Source organism: Schistocerca gregaria, chromosome X (assembly GCF_023897955.1).
Source record: "Schistocerca gregaria isolate iqSchGreg1 chromosome X, iqSchGreg1.2, whole genome shotgun sequence".
Taxonomy (NCBI): Eukaryota; Metazoa; Arthropoda; class Insecta; order Orthoptera; family Acrididae; genus Schistocerca; species Schistocerca gregaria.
The window spans coordinates 83067830-83088803 of record NC_064931.1 but is presented as its reverse complement, the minus strand read 5'-3'; the positions used below and the strand labels follow the sequence as shown (position 1 = coordinate 83088803).

At 39.5% G+C, this 20974-nt stretch overlaps 1 protein-coding gene across 1 annotated transcript in view; it reads right to left on the bottom strand.

The window, feature by feature from the left end:
- Positions 1–20292, bottom strand: part of LOC126298435 (solute carrier family 35 member E1 homolog) — an 84323-nt gene extending 64031 nt beyond the window's left edge. Inside the window, exons 1-3 of the mRNA XM_049989760.1 lie at positions 19929–20292; positions 19770–19840; positions 19553–19690 (exon numbers count right to left, since the gene is read on the bottom strand). Coding sequence (XP_049845717.1) covers positions 19553–19690; positions 19770–19840; positions 19929–20253 — 534 coding nt within the window. The 5' untranslated portion in view covers positions 20254–20292. The remainder of the gene's footprint in view (positions 1–19552; positions 19691–19769; positions 19841–19928) is intronic.
- Between the last annotated feature and the right edge of the window lie 682 nt (positions 20293–20974).

Sequence of the window (20974 nt, the reverse complement as noted above, 5' to 3'; positions counted from 1 at the left end):
CTGTAGCAGGTGATTTCACCCCCAGAGGTGAAGATTTGGTGGCCTGTTGCATAGCTGGAGTAAAACTGCCCATCGACATACATGGGTCATCCTCAAGATGAGGCTGCATGGTCACCACTGCAACTGATACAGCGGACAGGAGGCAGTGGGCAATCGCCCTCATGAGTATCTCTACCACGAGTAACACATTTGGCTGTGTTTCGACAGGACATTTGAGTGTGGTGGTAATGTTGACACTGATAGCAGCGCATCAGGTTTGGAATGTGCAGTTGGACTGTGATGACTTCATAGTCTGCTTTAATCTCAGATGGAAGCACTACTCAATGAAATGTGAGAAAAAGACTGTGTGTTGACACTAAGGTTGCATAAACCTTTTTCGCTACCCAATGGACTGCAGTGATGCCCTGATCAGGATTTCTCCCTCAGTCAGGCCATAAAGCAGCCTAGCATAAATAATACAACATGAAGAATTCTGCGTTCTATGGACCTCTCAACATGAACAGCATAGCCATGGAGGAGTGAAGCTGCACGCAGTTGATGGGCTTGAAAATCACAATTGGTCTCCAAAAGCAAAGTGTCATTACATAAATGATAGCAGGATTTTACAGGGCCAGCAATTGCATCATCACCTTTCTGAATTATAAATGGATTAACCGTAGCAAAAGATTGACCTCCTTTAGTATGTGATACCATTAGGAACTGCGGTGCAGCTGGGAGAGTCTGAATTTTTAGTTTCATTCTGTTTACATTTAATACACATATACTAAGATGGTGATTGGCTCATTGGGAAAAAATCCCCACCATTGCCAGCATCTCTGATGACGTGCTTCTTCTCACAGGTGGGGCTCACCCACCTTATGTGATTGTTCACACCTCAAGCTCACACCTCCCGAACTCCCGACAGAGGGACCAATTGGCAGTTTGGGAATGTAACAGCTCAGGCAATCAACCCTCCCTGCACCTGGGATGTACTAGGGATAACGTGTGAACCCTACCTGTCAACTTGTAGCTGGGAATTATGCACAACCCAGTCACCTGTTACACATCAGATGCATGGATCAGCCTTCAGGAGCACACGTGGAGGAAGAAGATATGAAGAGGAACCTCAAACGCCAACACACAGGAAGCACAGGAGATGTAGAATGGAGAAAGAAAACACAGTGGAAGACTGTTATGATGTCAGGCTACTAAAACTTCAGAACACATGCCCAAAAATATGCTAGGCATGTTCTCCAAGGGAGGGAAAAAAGAATAGCACGAGGACGGACAGGCAGCACAGCAGGGAAACAGAGTGGTGAGCCCGAGGCAGGATGGGGGCGAGGAGGTTGGTTGTGTTATGCCCTGCGTAGTAGAGTGTGCAGGAAAGAAGAACAAGAACCTATGAAAATGCAAATACAAATACAAATGTGTGTGAGAGAGAGAATCACAGGTGTAGAGGATAAATGTAGACATAGCAATATCATGCTGTTTCAGTAGTTCACAGGAGCAGCTAAAGCCTGAAATTTGGAGAACTGAATTTTCCCAAGGAGGAATGCAGTCATGCAGTGTCAGCCACAGGCATGACTCAGCAACCAGCTGGCTGCTAAAATAATGATAGCACATCATTCTGCAGTGTAGCAGTGGGTGGCTTCCTTCACACTGTTGCACAATGTAGTGGCTCCGCAGCAGTCTATGTGACTGGAAGCAGGCTCTTGTCACAACACACCCAGGCACGATATGCACAAATGTCTCCAACTCAGCCATCAGAAGCACTTTTCCTGGGACTTCCAACTTCTGCTGGTAACATAAAGGTCTCTACACCGCCACGAAGTGGACAGCTGTCTCAGACCGGCGAGCCCACACATGCTACTGGCCGTGTTTCAGCACGACACTACCTTGGTGTCCATATTGGCCACCCGGTTCCTGGGCAGAGACATTGGCCTCTCATATGGAAGCTGTGCTTAAATAAAGATTGTCATCATCAAGTGAGCACTCTGATCACTGCAGGATTGGAATATCCCCAATTGTTATTCCACACCCACCATTCTGGGACTGAAATGATGGTCCCAGCTAGTACCGATCTGCCACTCTGTTGTTCCATTACACACAGTACCAACATCCACTTAAAAGAAGGCACACTATTATAATATTGGCACTTACGTAACAATATTGGCACATTCGTGACATACTGGAGAGTCTACAGCCACAGGCAAAAACGGGTTAAGAGAAGGAACACTAAAATACTCTGTGTTTGTGTGACTGGATGTAACTATACCATAGGGAGGTGGTCAATTTTACCATCTTAAGATTATTCTCACTGATTTTCAGCCACACTATCTGGCATACCCACAATTACCATCCTTAAAAATGATGTAACTGAACTCAGGGGATCTCAGATGACGCTATTCAATTTTCATCACTAAAATGTTTGGCAGCTGCATCTGTGATCTAGTTACTTTGAATTCCGATGTGCCCCAGTAACTGACTAAATGACTCATTCATCCTGTTTCTGCAGAGGAAACAAGGTATCCTGAATGTTCTGCAGGGCACTCTGCACATTAAAGAAGATGACCCAAGTCTTTATGTGGGCACATTTCATCTGGTTGAGAGCAATCAAAACTACATATAAGTTCTACACAGAGTACGCGAAGGAACTTGCCCCCCTTCTTGCAGCGGTGTACCATAGGTCTCTAGAAGAGCGTAACGTTCCAAAGGATTGGAAAAGGGTACAGGTCATCCCCGTTTTCAAGACGGGACGTCGAACAGATGTGCAGAACTATAGACCTATATCTCTAACGTCGATCAGTTGTAGAATTTTGGAACACGTATTATGTTCGAGTATAATGACTTTTCTGGAGACTAGAAATCTACTCTGTAGGAATCAGCATGGGTTTCGTGTGAAACCCAGCTCACACTATTCGTCCACAAGACTCAGAGGGCCATAGACACGGGTTCACAGGTAGATGCCGTGTTTCTTGATTTCGGCAAGGTGTTCGATACAGTTCCCCACAGTGGTAACAAAGTAAGAGCATATGGACTATCAGACCAATTGTGTGATTGGATTGAAGAGTTCCTAGGTAACAGAACGCAGCATGTCATTCTCAATGGAGAGAAGTCTTCCGAAGTAAGAGTGATTTCAGGTGTGTCGCAGGGAAGTGTCGTAGGACCATTGCTATTCACAATATACATAAATGACCTTGTGGATGACATCGGAAGTTCTCTGAGGCTTTTTGCGGATGATGCTGTGGTGTATCGAGAGGTTGTAACAATGGAAAATTGTACTGAAATGCAGGAGGATCTGCAGCGAATTGACGCATGGTGCAGGGAATGGCAATTAAATCTCAATGTAGACAAGTGTAATGTGCTGCGAATACATAGAAAGAAAGATCCCTTATCATTTAGCTACAATATAGCAGGTCAGCAACTGGAAGCAGTTAATTCCATAAATTATCTGGGAGTACGCATTAGGGGTGATTTAAAATGGAATGATCATATAAAGTTGATTGTCGGTAAAGCAGATGCCAGACTGAGATTCGTTGGAAGAATCCTAAGGAAAAGCAATCTGAAAACAAAGGAAATAGGTTACAGTACGCTTGTTTGCCCACTGCTTGAATTCTCCTCAACAGTGTGGGGTCCGTACGAGATAGGGTTGATAGAAGAGATAGAGAAGATCCAACGGAGAGCACCACGCTTTATTACAGGATCATTTAGTACTCGCGAAAGCGTTACGGAGATGATAGGTAAACTCCACTGGAAGACTCTGCAGGAGAGATGCTCAGTAGCTCGGTACGGGCTTTTGTTAAAGTTTCGAGAACATACCTTCACCGACGAGTCAAGCAGTATATTGCTCTCTCCTATGTATATCTCGCAAAGAGACCATGAGGATAAAATCAGAGAGATTAGATCCCACACAGAAGCATACCGACAATCTTTCATTCCATGAACAATACGAGACTGGAAGAGAAGGGAGAACCGATAGAGGTACTCAGGACACCCTCCGCCACATACAGTCAGGTGGCTTGCGGAGTATGGATGTAGATGTAGAAGTTGGCATTAAGACACTAAATGCTGCTGGTAGACAAATCCTTAGGTCGTAATGTAGACACAACAATTGAACATTCAAGTAAGACTCCTTGCATGGAGACATCCATGTAAACCACAGAGCCATTACCGTCCTTGTTTAAGTGACACAAGAATCAATACTGATACATAAAATTTGCTTTATTGAACTGCTTGTATGTAAGCAATTTAAAATTAACGTAATTGTCTACATGTCGAAGGTGGGTGACTTATTAGCTTCGACTACATGGACCTATATGAGGGATGAAGTAGTGAAGGCAGCAGAGGATCGAGTAGGTAAAAAGACGAGAGCTAGTAGAAATCCTTGGGTAAGAGAAGAAATATTGAATTTAATTGATGAAAGGAGAAAATATAAAAATGCAGTAAATGAAGCAGGCAAAAAGGAATACAAACGTCTCAAAAATGAGATCGACAGGAAGTGCAAAATGGCTAAGGAGGGATGGCTAGAGGACACATGTAAGGATGTAGAGGCTTATCTCACTAGAGGTAAGATAGATAGTGCCTACAGGAAAATTAAAGAGACCTTTGGAGAAAGGAGAACCACTTGTATGAACATCAAGAGCTCAGAAGGAAACCCAGTTCTAACCAAAGAAGGGAAAGCAGAAAGGTGGAGGGAGTATATAGAGGGTCTATACAAGGACGATGTACTTGAGGACAATATTACGGAAATTGAAGAGGATGAATATGAAATGAGAGATAAGATACTGCGTGAAGAGTTTGACAGAGCACTGAAAGATCTGAGTCGAAACAAGGCCCCCGGAGTAGACAACATTCCATTGGAACTACTGACAGCCTTGGGAGAGCCAGTCCTGACAAAATTCTACCATCTGGTGAGCAAGATGTATGAAACAGGGGAAATACCTTCAGACTTCAAGAAGACTATAATAATTTTAATCCCAAAGAAAGCTGGTTTTGACAGATGTGAAAATTACCGAACTATCAGTTTAATAAGTCACAGCTGCAAAATACTAACACGAATTCTTTACAGACGAATGGAAAAACTAGTAGAAGCCGGCCTCAGGGAAGATCACTTTGGATTCCGTTGAAATGTTGGAACACATGAGGCAATATTGGCCCTACGACTTATCTTAGAAGCTAGATTAAGGAAGGGCAAACCTACATTTCTAGCATTTGTAGACTTAGAGAAAGCTTTTGACAATGTTGACTGGAATACTCTCTATCAAATTCTGAAGGTGTCAGGGGTAAAATACAGGGAGCGAAAGGCTATTTACAATTTGTTCAGCAACCAGATGGCAGTTATAAAAAGATGAGGAGCATGAAAGGGAATCAGTGGTTGGGAAGGGAGTGAGACAGGGTTGTAGCCTATCTCCAATGTTATTCGATCTGTATATTGAGCAAGCAGTAAAGGAAACAAAACAAAAATTTCTAGTAGTAAAATCCATGGAGAAGAAATAAAAACTTTGAGGTTCGCCGATGACATTGTAATTCTGTCAGACAGCAAAGGACTTGGAAGAGCAGCACGGAATGGACAGTGTCTTGAAAGGAGGGTATAAGATGAACATCAACAAAAGTAAAGCAAGGATAATGGAATGTAGTCGAATTAAGTCGGGTGATGCTGAGGGAATTAGATTAGGAAATGAAACACTTAAAGTAGTAAAAGAGTTTTGCTATTTGGGGAGCAAAATAACTGATGATGGTCGAAGTAGAGAGGATATAAAATGTAGACTGGCAATGGCCAGGAAAGCGTTTCTGAAGAAGAGAAATTTGTTAACATCCAGTATAGATTTAAGTGTCAGGAAGTCGTTTCTGAAAGCATTTGTATGGCGTGTAGCCATGTATGGAAGTGAAACATGGACGATAAATAGTTTGGACAAGAAGAGAAAAGAAGCTTTCAAAATGTGGTGCTACAGAAGAATGCTGAATATTAGATGGGTAGAGCACATAACTAATGAGGAAGTATTGAATAGGATTGGGGAGAAGAGAAGTTTGTGACACAACTTGACCAGAAGAAGAGATCGGTTGGTAGGACATGTTCTGAGGCATCAAGGGATCACCAATTTAGTATTGGAGGGCAGCGTAGAGGGTAAAAATCGTAGAGGGAGACCAAGAGATGACTACACTAAGCAGATTCAGAAGGATGTATGTTGCAGTAGGTACTGTGAGATGAAGAAGCTTGCACAGGATAGAGTAGCATGGATAGCTGCATCAAACCAGTCTCAGGACTGAAGACCACAAAAACAATAACAACAATATGGATCTGTTGCCACTCCATTGCCTGCATGGTGTACTGCATGATACTCTGCAATTCACTCTTTATTTGTTTGGCATTGAGTTTATAAAACCACTTTCGGACTACTTCTCAGCTGTTCCATTCCTGAACAGTCAGTGTCAAAAATAAAAACCTAAATCTTTCTGAGCAAATGCTCATTTCTCGTTTTATTATAATGGTCATTTCTCCCTATGTTGCTATGAGTCAATAAAATATTTTTGCATCTGGAGGAGAAAGTAAGTTATTGAAATTTTGTGGAAAGACCTCACTGCAACAAAAGTCTTTGTTTTAACGACTGCCACCTAATTTGCGTGTCATATCCATGACTCACTCTCCCCTATTTTGTGATAATACACAATAAGCTGCCCGTCTTTGAACTTTCTGGATGTCCTCTGCCAATCCTGGTACGAACACTGTGCAACCATCTACATCTACATACATACTTTGTAAGCCACTACACGGTGCATGGTACAGAGTATCTTGTACCACTACTAATCATCTCCTTCCCTGTTCCACTCACAAACAGAGCACGGGAGGAACGAGTATCTGTATGTCTCCATATGGGTCCTAATTTCTCATATTTTATCTTCATGGTCCTTACATGAGATGTATGTTAGTAGTAATAGAATCATTCTACAGTCCGCTATAAATGTCAGTTCTCTGAATTTTCTCAGTAGTGTTCCTCGAAAAGAATGTCACTTTCTCTAGCAATTACCATTTGAGTTCCTGAAGTAAATCCCATTGAGTTCCTGAAGCAACTCCGTAACACTTGGGTGGTGCTCAAACCTACTGGTAACAAGTCTAGAAGCTCACCTTAATAGCTTCAACATCTTCCTTCAATCCAAGCTGGTGCAGATCCTAAACACTCTTAGCAGTACTCAAGATTAGGTCGCACTAGGGTCCTATATGCGGTCTCCTTTACAGTTGAACTACATTTTCCTATTCTGCCAATACAATGAAGTCGAATGCTCACCTTCCCTATGACAATTCCCACATGCTAATTCCATTTCATATCACTTTGCAACTTTATGCCCAAATAAATGATGTGACTGTGTGAAGCAGGACACTAATAATGCTGTATTCAAATATTATGGATTTGTTTTTCCTACTCATCTGCATTAAATTACAGTTTTCTACACTTAAAGTTAGCTGCAATTCATCGCATCAACTACAAATTTTGTCACACTCATCTTGTATCCTCCCACAGTTTGTAAACGTGGACAAGGAAAAAAAATTCCCGGATTTCCTAGTTAAAAATATACTTTCTCCCCGATGAAAATACACTTTTTCCGAGTAAAGTGGCAGTATACTCTTTCTCGGCACTGTAAAAGTCATCAATCCTTTGAATGCTTATGGTTTTATATACCGGCGTAGAATTTCCTTGCACTTTTGAAAACAAAACTCGGGGGATAAGCACGTTTTGAAAGACATTTGACGTGCAGCAACGTGTACACTGCATATTTTCGTATTACGAAGGTATAAATTTGAATTCCACCAAATAACGCATGTCACTTTCTGAAGCATTGAAAATGAGATTGCGATGCGCTTTTGTAAGCATCATAGCTCATTCACGTGATCTCTCCAGCTGATGACAGCAATAGGACGCGTGATGTAGTCAGCCAATAGCAAGATAACTCTTAAGTAGCACGAATACACAAATATGAAAAGTTAATGGCTTAAATTAATGTACATAGCATTCACATACAATATTGGTCTCTAAGATTAATAAGTTGGAAGAGAAGCTAAGCTTCCACATATAATGTTGATCTTTTTTGTGCGTGTTGCACTCAAGATACACACACACGTTCCAGTAAAATTTTTAATAACAATGCAAATGTCTCATCTTCTGGGCTCGAAATACTTCTAAATGGTCACCCTCAAAGAGTTTATTTTTAAATGAGAGCCAAACACTTTGTGATTTAAGAAATTCATCGCACATTCTCGCACATAATTCATCTTGCGTAAAAGGAAATCTGCTTTGAATGTAACGCTTTTCAAACCACCATTTGCAATATTTTCCCGCGACCTGTCGGAAATACGTTCGTTTCAGCAGTTGCAAGAAAGCACCAGATGACTGGTGTCACCTTGCTTGCGCAGCTACGATGATGCAGGAAGCCCATATGTTCGTACGTGTAAAACATTATAAGATCTTACATTCTGTCATAAAACAAACAAGACATCAAAGGATACTTCAAGAACATCAGGATTCGAGAACCATACTAAAGTGCATAATTCAACTTAAAATGAACATCCATATGTAAATTTTCTTGGTGTACCAGTACTCATGTTTGGTTCTTTATTATAGCATAATGCCATACTTGCACTTGAAATGCAGCGAACAGTTGAAACTAGCCAATAGTGTGAAATTAAACACTTTGTTTCAAATAAATTGACTGCCTCAGTTGAAAGGATTAATGAAAGTCAAATCTCTTTAGCAAACCAGTAAAAATAACTTCATTGTTCTGTAAGGCAGTTAATGCTTGACTGTCAAAGGTGGAAATAAAATGTGGAGCTATAAACATATTTCAGCCTGCCGTAATTATGCGAACGTATTTTAATTCATTTGATAGCTCCCAGCCACAAAAATCCATTTTGTTATCGTTTAACGTGAGAGCAATAAACGGTTGTCCTGGGTCGTACACACCCTGTCCTACAATCACTCACCTCTGATACCTTCCTGTACACCAAAGTGTCATTAGAAAACAAAATGCAGACTGCTGCCCATTCCATCTGCCAGATCATAACACTATTACACTTCCCTGGGCCACTCCTGATGATACACTTGTCTCTGATGAACATTCACTGTCGAGGACAATGTACTGGATTCTGTTATTTAAGAAGTCTTCCACCAACCCCCATATCTGGAACCTACTACATATGTTCATAGCTTCATTAACAGTCTGCAGTTGGGCACCGTGTCAAATGCTTCTTGGAAATCTAGAAATATGGAATCTGCTTGTTGCCCTTCATCAATAGTTCACAGTATATCCTATATAAAAGAGCAAGCTGAGTTTTTCATGAGCAATGCTTTCTAAAACTATTCTGATTCGTGTACATAAGCTTTTCGGTGTCAAAGAAATTTATTATTTCAAATTCAGAATATGTTCATGAGCTCTGCATGAAACTGATGTTACGGATATTGGTCTGTAAATTTGCAGGTTCATTCATTCACCCTTCTTATATACAGGAGTCACCTGTGCTTTTACTGTTGCTTGGAACTTTGGAGTGGGTGGCAGATTTGTGGTAAATGCAAGCTACGTAAGGGGACAATGCTCTAGAGTATTCTTTGTAAAGTCAAATTCGGATTCCACCCGGACCTGGCAATTTCTTTGTTTTCAACTCCTTCAGTTGTTTTCTATACCATGGATGCCTATTACATCAGGAGTGCCCCAGCGCAGCATAATAGGTCTGCTCCTTTTTACAATTTACATAAATGATCTGGTTGATGGTACTGACAGCAGCATTAGATTGTTTGCCGATGATGCTGTAGTCTACAGGAAAGTCCTGTCACACGAAAGTTGTGAACAAATCAACGAGGATTTGCACAAAATAAATGTGTGGTGTAATGACTGACAGTTATCTCTCAGTATTAGTAAGTGTAACCTACTGTGTATAACAAAGCGAAAATCCCCAGTAATGTACGAGTACAAAATAAATGGCCAGTCTTTGGAAGCGGTAACATCTGTCAAGTATCTGGGTGTGACTATTTGAAATGATCTCAAATGGAACAATCAGATTACACAAGTAACGGATAAGATGAACTCTAGATTGCAGTTTATTGGTAGAATCCTGAAGTGATGCAGTCCTTTAACAAAGGAAATTGCTTACAATACTTTAGTTCATCCAGTCTTAGAGTATTGTTCGTCTGTATGGGACCCTTGGCAGTTGGGTCTGATTCAAGAGATTGAAAAGGTCCAAAGAAGAGCAGCTAGATTCATGACTGGTACATTTAGCCAATGTGAAAGTGTTACAAATCTCATAAAAAAGCTTTAAGTGGGACACACTTGCAGATAGACAACAGGCTAAACAGAAGGGGCTGCTCACTAAATTCCAAAATCCAATCTTTGCCGAAGATGTAAAGCATATATTATTACCACCAACTTTCAAATCACGCAATAATCACCATTCAAAGATAAGGGGAAATTAGAGCTTGTACTGAGGCCTTCAGACAGTCGTTTTTCCCCCAACAAGATCTGCGAATGGAACAGACAGGGGAGGGGAGGGGGGGGGGGGGGGGGAATTACGACTTTGGCGAGAATAGTGCCCTCCACCACAAACCATTTGGTGGCTAGCGTAGTATATATGTAGATGTATTACTATGTTGTCCACGGAGCAGTCCATGCAAAGGTCAAACAACGGTATGTTTATATGATTCTTCTGTGCGAACCATTTCTTAAATGCGAAATTTGAAACTTCGGCTTTCCTTTTGCTGTCTTCCACTGCCACACCAGACTGGTCAATGAGTGACTGGATGGAAGCCTTAGACCCGCTCAGTGATCTTACATAAGACCACAATTTTCTCAGGTTCTCAGTCATGTCTTTTGCTAAGATATGAAGATTGTAGTAGCTGTATGCTTCATGCATAGATCTTTTCACAGATGCATGGATCTCTACCAACCTTCGTCTGTTGTCATTTGCACATTCTCTTTTTAACTCTATGAGTGCAACAGCCTTTGCTTCCTCAGCATTACCTGTTCTTTCTAGCAGAAACACTCCCCTAGTCGTCTTAATTGATTTATTAACTTTAGTAACCATAGTCACTATGAGGATTTCATGGTCATTAATCCCCGTCTTTATACTGATGCTGTCATTAAGGTCTGGCCCGTTTGTAGCTACACGGTCTAAAATATTTCTGTTGCATGTGGGCTGCCAAACTAGCTGTTCATGACAATTTTCAGTAAGCTGTGTTTGATCTATCTGTCTGTACCCCATTTAATGAATATGATGATGCCCCATTCTATACTGGCTATTCAGTTAATGATAGCAACACTACAATAACTGCCTGTGGAGGTACTATGCTTCCCTGGTTTAAGGATGGCTACTGTAAGATGTTCATTCTATCACAGGTTTACTTTTTCAACAGATAAAATAAACAGCCAACCAGTTGCCACAAGTTTATTTATTTAAACTCTGTCTAAATAAGCTTCTCACTACTGCTTGTGTTTATTTTATCAATTCAAGGTACTCCCAGTTACTACTAACAGCTAAGTTCAAGACCGTGTTAACTTATTATGAGCATCTCTTTAGATTCTTTATAAAACTGACACACCATTCTATGCCTAACAGCATTTAGTCCCAGTGTTCTGTCTCTAATAGCAGATAATGCATTTTCCAGTTTCCACACACCAAAGGGGCAGGTGTACTACTCTCAGATGTCTTAACTGAAGTCCAACTGCACACACTCTGCAGCATCTTTACAAAGTAAGATTGAGGGATCTCTGCTGCTGATAGATGTAACATTTTCGAAGTAGGTAGAAATTACCTATGCTATGTCAGGTGCACAAGTTAAAATGATCTTATCATTCATTATGGCAACAACAGGCATCACTCTGCCTTTACCAAAGAAGACTCTTCTGATTGAATCCCATACTATTGTGGTTGGTGTAGAACAGTTAATAAAATTATTACCAGGATAAAGTAGCACGGAGAGCTGCATCAAAACAGTCTCAGGACTGAAGACCTCAACAACAACAATCTTTTTCTGTTCTCTTTAATTGTTTTGTGTGCTTTTGTCCTTGTGACCAACAGGGCTGCTGGGTTCTCTTCTAATGCCATGGCCTTGAACCATTGCAGTTATGCCTACCTGTCCCTGCAGTGCAGCATCTATGCTTCCACCAGGCAATAAGGGTGTTCTAGAGACATTTAATGTTGACTTATTGGCATGGTGGATCACATGCCCACCTAATCCAGGACACTATTTGTGTTCAAACCTAGTTAATTAGCTACATAGCATCCAAATCAAACACGATTTTCCGAAATTCCTTTACCAAAGAAGACAAAATAAATGTTACAGAAACCAAATCAAGAACAGCTGCCAATTCGAGCTTATATTCCTGCTGTAGCGAAGCAGCTTAAATCTGCTTTTATTAAGCTGTATAGCAGTTAAGTTCCTTTCAGAGTATGCTGACGCAATGACTCCATACTTAGCAATCATAAAACCACGTACTCAACGAAAGATCTACCTAAGACTGGAAAGTTGCACATGTCACAGCAGTACACAGAGAAGGAAACAGAATTAATCAGCTGAATTATAGACCCACATCACTGACATCGACTTACACTATGATTTTGGAACATATACGTTCCTTGAACATTATGAAATAACCCCAAGAAAACGAGCTATTGATACATAACCAGCATGGATCTAGAAAATATCATTCTTGTGAAACAACTAGTTCTCCTTACAGTGCTACTGACAGGAAGGGGAGGATCTTAAGCCAATTCCATAGTCCTAGATGTCCAGAAGGCTTCTGACACCACTCCTCACAAGTGGCTTCTAACCAAATTGTGCACCTACAAAGTGTCATCTCACTTGGGACACATCTATTCATGATTTATTCTCAAGGAGGCCACAGTTTTTAGTAATAGATGGGAAGTCATCGAGTGAAACAGAATTAATGTGTAGTGTTCCCGGAAAAAGTGTTATAGGTCCTCTGCTGTTTCATGACAGTTTGCATATGACACTGTCATTAATTGTTTAGTAAAGTTGCCAGAAGATCAAAACAAATTGCAAAATTATTTAGAAAAAATCACGTGTGTGGTTCGAAAAGTGGCAACTGCCACTGAACAGTTGGAAGTGTTTGGTCCTCCACTTGAGAATGAAAGAATTCCATTAAATTTCAGTTACATGATACATCAAACAAACTGAAAGGATACTGATTCAACTGAATACCTAGGGTTTACAAGTATGAACAACTGAAATTGAAACCACCACATATAAAACATTGTGGGGAAGGTGAACCAAAGACGGCATTTTATTGGCTGAACACTTTGAAGACACAACAAACCAACTGAAGGACTATGTAACTACAATTGTTTATATTCTTCTGAAGTATTGCTGCACAGTAAGGGATCCTTATCAATGGTATTGAAAGAAGATACTGAGAAAGTTAGAAGAATATGGTATTTGACATTGTGGTGAGTGTGTGTATGAGTCACAAAATTCCTATCATCATCGTTCTCCTCCGACTGTGATAATATTTTGTTAGCTGCCACCTACATAGGTTGAAATGACCATCATAATAAGAAAGACAAATCGGTGCTCACATGGAAAGATTTAAATGTTCATTTTTCCTATGTGCTGTACGAGAGTGGCACAGCCAAGAAATAGTCAAAGCAGTTGAATGAACCTTCTGCTATGTGAATTGCACAGTATGTAGGTGTTGTCATGCAGTGCATCCGGTTGTGTATCAGTTTCCCAGTCTGCCATATCTCTGAGGGCAGACACACAGACAGAAAGATAGTTTCATGCCCCACGGATCATTTGCGTGATTAAGCGTAATGTTTTGGAATGAATCCTTTTACATTCATATTACACATTCACATGTGAGCATGGCTGCATGTTGGGCACTTACAACTGTTTTTATTTCACATGTGAATTAGAAATTCCTACCCACCACCTCTTATACATTACAAAAATAGAAATTCTTTGACAGAATGGAAAAAGCTGTCAAGAAGAAACAATCTCAGTTGGTTTTTAAATTTAACTTTGAATCTCAGTTGGTTTTTAAATTTAACTTTGCTGTCTGTCAGACATTTGATATCATTGGATAGGTGATAAGAAATTTTGATGGTAGCATTGTGCGTCCCCTTTCCATACTAATGACAAATCTTAAGATGGAATAATGTATGTTAACAATGCAAGAAAAGATAGATTGCTACTTACTGTAAAGAAGACATGTTAAGTTGAAGACAGGCACAAATAAAAGATACTTACACAAAGCTTTCGGCCACAGCCTTCATCAGCAAAAGAGACACACACATCATTCACACACACACACACACACAGCTTGTTAGATATGACATTCATACATTGGCTGTACCACCAATTCCAAATTACCTAAAACCTCAGTTTATCTAGGAGAATATTGTGATTCACATAGTTCAATACCTTAGATAGGTCTCATATCAATGACCACTAATGACACTGACACTCAGCTGAAACTTGTTACTTGTCTTCTGATACAATGAGGCTTTCACAAATTCAACCCTGTAGCAAGTGTTGTTGGCATCCCAAAACACAGTGTGTGCATTTAAATGGCTCACAAGAAGGATTTGTGTCATTGGAGTTATGAAATCCTCTGCAGCAAATATGTCAAGATGCAAAAAGCAAGTTATACATTTAGTGATTTTCAGTGACATGTGGCTGACGACAGTTGCTGCCTGCAAGATGGTGGTGAGTGGAACAGGTGATGTGTTACTGTTGAATACCACCACTACACTCTGTGGCCTGTTACCACTAAGGAGGCATATGCCACAGCTTGAATGGCTAAAAGCAAATACAGTGATTATTGATATTTGTTTGTTCTAGCAGCCATCAAAGTTATTTAACTGTAAAACTTGGTATTTGCGTAATTGATATTTGAAGGTTAGTAAGCGGAGTGCAAGATTACAAGTCACACTGAAGAAAAAATAGTGTGTAACAGACTCACAAGCCATAAACATGAATTTTTTTGGCAAAGAGCTAGCCATTCTCTTGGAAATAAGATATGTGACCACGCCAAGTACTTGCAGAGTCATTTTCTCGAAATAGAAGTTGCTGTGTTGCTGTTCTTTCCTTATTCACCACTGAGGTGCAAATGTGGAACCAGTATTTTCGAACTGCTGTAATCACTTCCAGTACCAACAATTTCATCATAGATACCTTCCTGTGCTATCCAATATATGTAATTGCCATTTTTAAGAGATGTCTATTCTTCCTCACCAGAACTACCTACCAGGTATTCATTTTCACACTGTCTATAACCTCTCAGAATTTTGAATGCATATCACCATTTCTCAATAATTCCATATCTCACTTACTGAATGATGACTCTTCTTGACAATTTTATTTAAATTCTATTTACTCTTAATCATCACTAATTGTGATTGTACCATATGTCACTTCCACAAAAAAATGGCTACAGAGTCCCGACTATCCTGCAAAAAGTACTAGCAGAATTCCTCATAGATCTGCCACTGAACACATGTGAAGAAATATGTTTTCAATATTCTCCTCACATTTTATTTCCTGTTTCTGACCAGCTAAAAACATCCTTTGAGGAAACAGGGATAGGTTGAAGTGAACCACTTTCTTGGCCACAACAGTCCCGTAATTAATAGTTCATTAGACTTTTTGCTTTGGGAGTACAAGAGAAGTCTTGTTAAAAAGACATGTACACAATCTAGGGAAGATATGGCGGCACAGATTATGTATGTGGCACAAGTGGTTTACTATATGCCAGGTATTTGAAGTGATGTATATCAAAATGTACTGCAGAGACGTCAGTTGTATCACAAACAATATGGTCACCATATAAAGGAGTTTCTGTAGTGTACTCCATTAGAGGCAATAATAGTACAAGGATTAAAATCGTGAGTAATTTTTTTTTTCTTTGCAACATCAAAAACTAACCATCCCCTGCAACATGTTCCGCGTACAGGCAGACAGTGCCAGCAATATACTAAAATATTATTATTTTCCATATTCTTATGCATTAACGTCAAATGTGAGAATATTTTGGGCAACTAAGTTTAGGTCAAAGAACTAAGTGAACTATGTGGTGTAAACTCATTGACCACACATAGTCCTTTAATCAATGAACAATGGATTTCAATGCTGGCATCACAGCACTTCTAACAAAAGTTGTGGTTGACAGAACAGTAATATCAATCCAGTGATTGCAAGGCACATGAAACATTTTTATGTTTCAACTGTATCTTACACAGTGGAGAAAAAAGATGAGGTGGGGGCATTGTACACTTTGATAATATTTCCAATGTATTTCCATACAAACTGAAGACCACACAAGGTTCACTTAATTGTGTTTTGTCTCCAGCATTCATATTTGTTCGGCAGTGATTCCAGGTTGTGCAACCAATAGTGAATCTCATCAATCTTTTGGGAAGCTCCTGACATTATATCGGGGATGACTTTCAGTCAAAGCAGTTTACTGAAGTAGCCTTCATCGATCTGACACCTACATATGAAGTACGACTTACCATAAAGATGAGGCCTGGCATAAGCACTCTCAAACATATATGAAAACAACAAACCAGTGCCAAATCACACCAGACAATTCATATATACTAATGGTAAAGCAGTGACAGCTCAAGGCTTGAACTTTAAAGAGGTACAAAAGAAACTGTCGTTGGATGTACTATAGCACTAATAACTTTAAGCTCAGTTCCAGCACGACAGGTTTGTGTTTACCATCTCAATAATAGGGAACACGGCAACAACATCATATAGCACAGATGGATGAACAACAACAACACTGTGCACAGTGCAAATACATGTGTGTCCTTCTGGCTAGAACACTGGCATTCAAAAAACAATGTACCAACACGAAAGCTAAAGTCTGTGCCACAAACATTGTTGGTACTAGGAGATAAAGGAGCTTGCACAGGATACAGTAGCATGGATAGCTGCATCAAACCAGTCTCGGGAATGAAGACTGGAACAACAACAACCTTCTTGTAGCTGTCAATTTCAACAAAATTATTTCAGGCATTCTATCACTTCATTGCCTTACTGAGTTCTGATCCACCTGGGTGTCAATTGACAGACATTCAAAATGTTGACTGCACAACAGATTGAAGGAGATAGTAAAAAAAGCACTCACTGTGCCTGCAGCATACCACTGTTGGTTACTACTACCATATTCAATCCATAGTAATGAAAATACACAGCTGCAAGTTGTCACATATAGTGACAAGGGCAATGGGGTATCTTAGGCATATCTATAAGATAAGTAGCACCCGGTCTCCATGTATAACACAGTAAAAACAAAAACAAGTTCTAACAATAAACTTTATACTCAGGGGAGCCAATCAATTATGTACTGTTGTTAGTTTATAAACATTTTCAGTACATCATGTCTTGCATCTCTAAAATATTGAAGAAAAGACATTTTAACACCAAAGCTGCTGTTTAATTATTGGCTGAGTAGTTTACAGCTTTGCCCATTTTCACAAGCTGCCTATTACAGAGAACAAAATCTGTTATGAGTGGAGACGTAGAACATGGATAATAATAATAATAATAATAATAATAATAATAATAATAATAATAATAATAATATCAATGATAAAATTGTTTCTATGGTAACTACTTACATATTAGCATTTATGACATGGTTGGTGTGGACAGTTCTATTTATGTCATCGCACTTAGATGTACTGTATCTCGTATTTGAAGTAAAAGATGTCACATGTCACTGCTATAGTTGTACCTTACACTATTATGTTAACGTATGTGCATAATATACATGTTTCTTAATTGTGGTACCTTCATTATCCAGCGCTGTGCGTGTCATATGACAACAACACTGTATAGGCAATGGAGATTTTGTTCTTATTGGAAGAAGGAAGGAAGGAAGATTGGGTTTAACATCTTGTTGACATTGACATCATTAGAGATGGAGCACAAACTCTGATTGTGTCAAGGACGGGGAAGGAACCCAGACGTACGCATTAAAAAGAACCATTCCTGCATTTGCTTGGCATAACTTAGGGAAATCATGGAAAACCTAAACCTAGTGGCCAGATGTGGGTTTGAACTGTCATCCTCCTGAGTGAGAGTCCAGTGTGCTACCCACTGCGCCCTCTCGCTCGGTGTTGTTTTTACTTGACTACACTTACTCATTTATCATAAGTGTTATTGCAATTTTGACATATGTTGATACAAAGAATTCTAAGGTCTTATATAATCTTAAATACTTTCAATTTGCTTCACTGAGTATGTTCAGTGTGAGGCACAGTGTTCCAATAAATTTTCATTTCCTTTTCAGCACAGTTTAAGAGGAAACATTGTTTCATTCATATTTCAAAGGAACCAACGTACAACAGTATTGTCATGCTGATAAAATTTTTGGTGTATTGTTTGTAGTTTTGTGCTAAATGAGCAACTGAGGTAGGATTCAGTGCAATAGCATCTTAATCAGCATATGAATTGACCTCCATCCTACCTTACTCATTCACTAAATATGAGACTGCAAACCATACACCAAAAATTTTAACCAGATAGTAATTCTGTTGTATGTGGATTCCACTAAAATATGAATGGAACAATACATTTCCACGTGATATACTACTGTGATGTGACGGAATACTGTCCCTCTCACTGAACACTGTCAGTGATGTTAATAAATCTGTGAAAGAAATTATAATATCTGAGATTACATAAGACCCCATAATAAATTTACTTGCATAAAATATGTAAATCTTATGATAACCCCTAAGAGAAGTCAGCGTGACACACAGTGTAATCTGGTAGAAACACATTCCCTATTGTGTATACAATACTGATGCCACATGGAGCACATCGTGCTGGATAATGAAGGTACCACAATAAAGAAACATATACATCACATATGTTAACATAATACTGTAAGATGTAACTACATCTGCAATAAGCAGATATGAGATGCATCTAAGTATGAGGACAAATAGAGCCATCCACACCAACCACATCCTAAATATAACCATTTTATCACTGATACTTTTATTACCCACATGCTACACCTCCACTGACAAATTTTGTTCTCTATAATAGGCAGCTTGTGAAAATGGGCTAAGTCAAACTAGTTATCCAATAAATAAACAGCAGCTTTCGTATTAAAATGTCATGTCTTCAATTATTGTTTTACTTTCAATGTTACATTTGTTTTCAAAATAATGTTAACCATCTGCACAATTCACTTCATTCTTGGGTGTACTCATTCTCAGTAAAATTAAATGTGGAAGACTACAGGTTGGAAGAAATGCAGCAAACTGCCCACATATAACAAGAAGCAAGTGAGTAAAGAACTGCTACTAATTAATATAACAAATATGGTTCACCATAGGCAGGTTTGTGTTGACATATGTGGTTTTCACGTCATTTCTATTAAATCACGCTTTATATACTGGCATTTAATATGTCGGAATTCGAGTGAAAGCCGGCACCAAACAACATTACATACACTAATATGTTTATACAAAGTTGGAAAATAATTTGCAGTGAGGTTTAATAACGTAAACTGTTACGAAACTAAATGCTGAGGTTGTTTAACACGTACTAACCTTTTTTGAAAATATATTCTGGAGTGAAAATCCCATTGTCGCCACTAAGGCGCTGATCAGACCAATAAGATCAAATGACATTTCCGTTACTGTCGCAATGGCAACACCCAAAATAATTGGCACAAGTGAAATGTACACCTGTGGAAAGAAGCGGATGTTAAAAATGAAAAAGCATAACACAATATCGCTATTCCGAAAATCATTTCCTTTTACATACTTTCAGTGTTTGTTTCTCCCCAATTATTAGTCTTGAAAAAATTACTGTGAAGAGCGGCATCGTAGCTTTCACTGGAAAGAAGTAAAACAATTACATGCTATAGAACAGCTGCAACAATAAGCTGTCAACAATATTGTTCAATTGCTCCACGGCAATCACCTGTGTGTGCGTAGGAAACTGGTACTTTCCATATACTGATGTGTGAAGACACAGAGGCGAAAAACTTTCCTAATGCGAGGGGAATTATGATCTTTAGGTAGTAACTTCTGCTGATGTCAACAAATTTCCTGACGCCCGACATATTGAAGAAAGGTCCGGAATATAACGTAATAGATAGTAACTGCACCATCGTTACAGTCATTGGATATGGAAAATCATTCAATAACATCTTACCGATCACATTATTACTCGAACTCACAAGATACCACAACAAACACAGCACCACAACACGAACAGCAGACTTCACCTGCCTTCCATCAGCCATGCTACCACCACGCTTCCCTCAAACTGCTGCCATATGATCTCTGTTCAGCCGAGTCAAAGATATTAGATGTTTTCGAACTAATTAGATTCTTTGTAACATTGTTGCAGCCTATGTTCTAGTTGCAACAGAAAATTATTTCTGTTATGTGTTTCATGCAGTAACGTTTCTTCATGGTATAAGAGTTTCACACGGAACAAATGTGCGTGGGTTTGTTTTCTACAACTGTCAAAGCAAGGCATAGCACAATGAAGCCTCCGTAAAACTATAGTTAGACTGCGGTATAACATTTACCTATGCAACGCTAAGCCCGGGTACAGCGATAATTTTATGTGGTCCCGGTTGATATCCTATACGTACTGTGTTAATTACCCCTCATTACAACGATGAAGTAATTTTAGCAACGCCTTGTTGGAACGAAGACAAAGTTTCGGGGATCTTACTATTTCTGCTTCTAAAAGACTCTGATCATGGCGCTTAGCAGGAAAAGTGCCGTTACGTCGGTTTTCGGGATTTTTTTTTTATAAAGGTAGTTGCTGTGCTCTCCAACAGACTGCGCAGCGGTCGCTTGTGGTTGGCTGAAGTACGCTTCTAACAGGGCGGCTCTTAAGACGAGTTTAGAATTATTGTCGTGTTTGGTTGTGTTTCGTGAAGTTAGAGAACTTTTCATCAAAAGATAACAGCGGAGTAATATTTACGTGTGTGTTGGTAGACGTTCTACGCA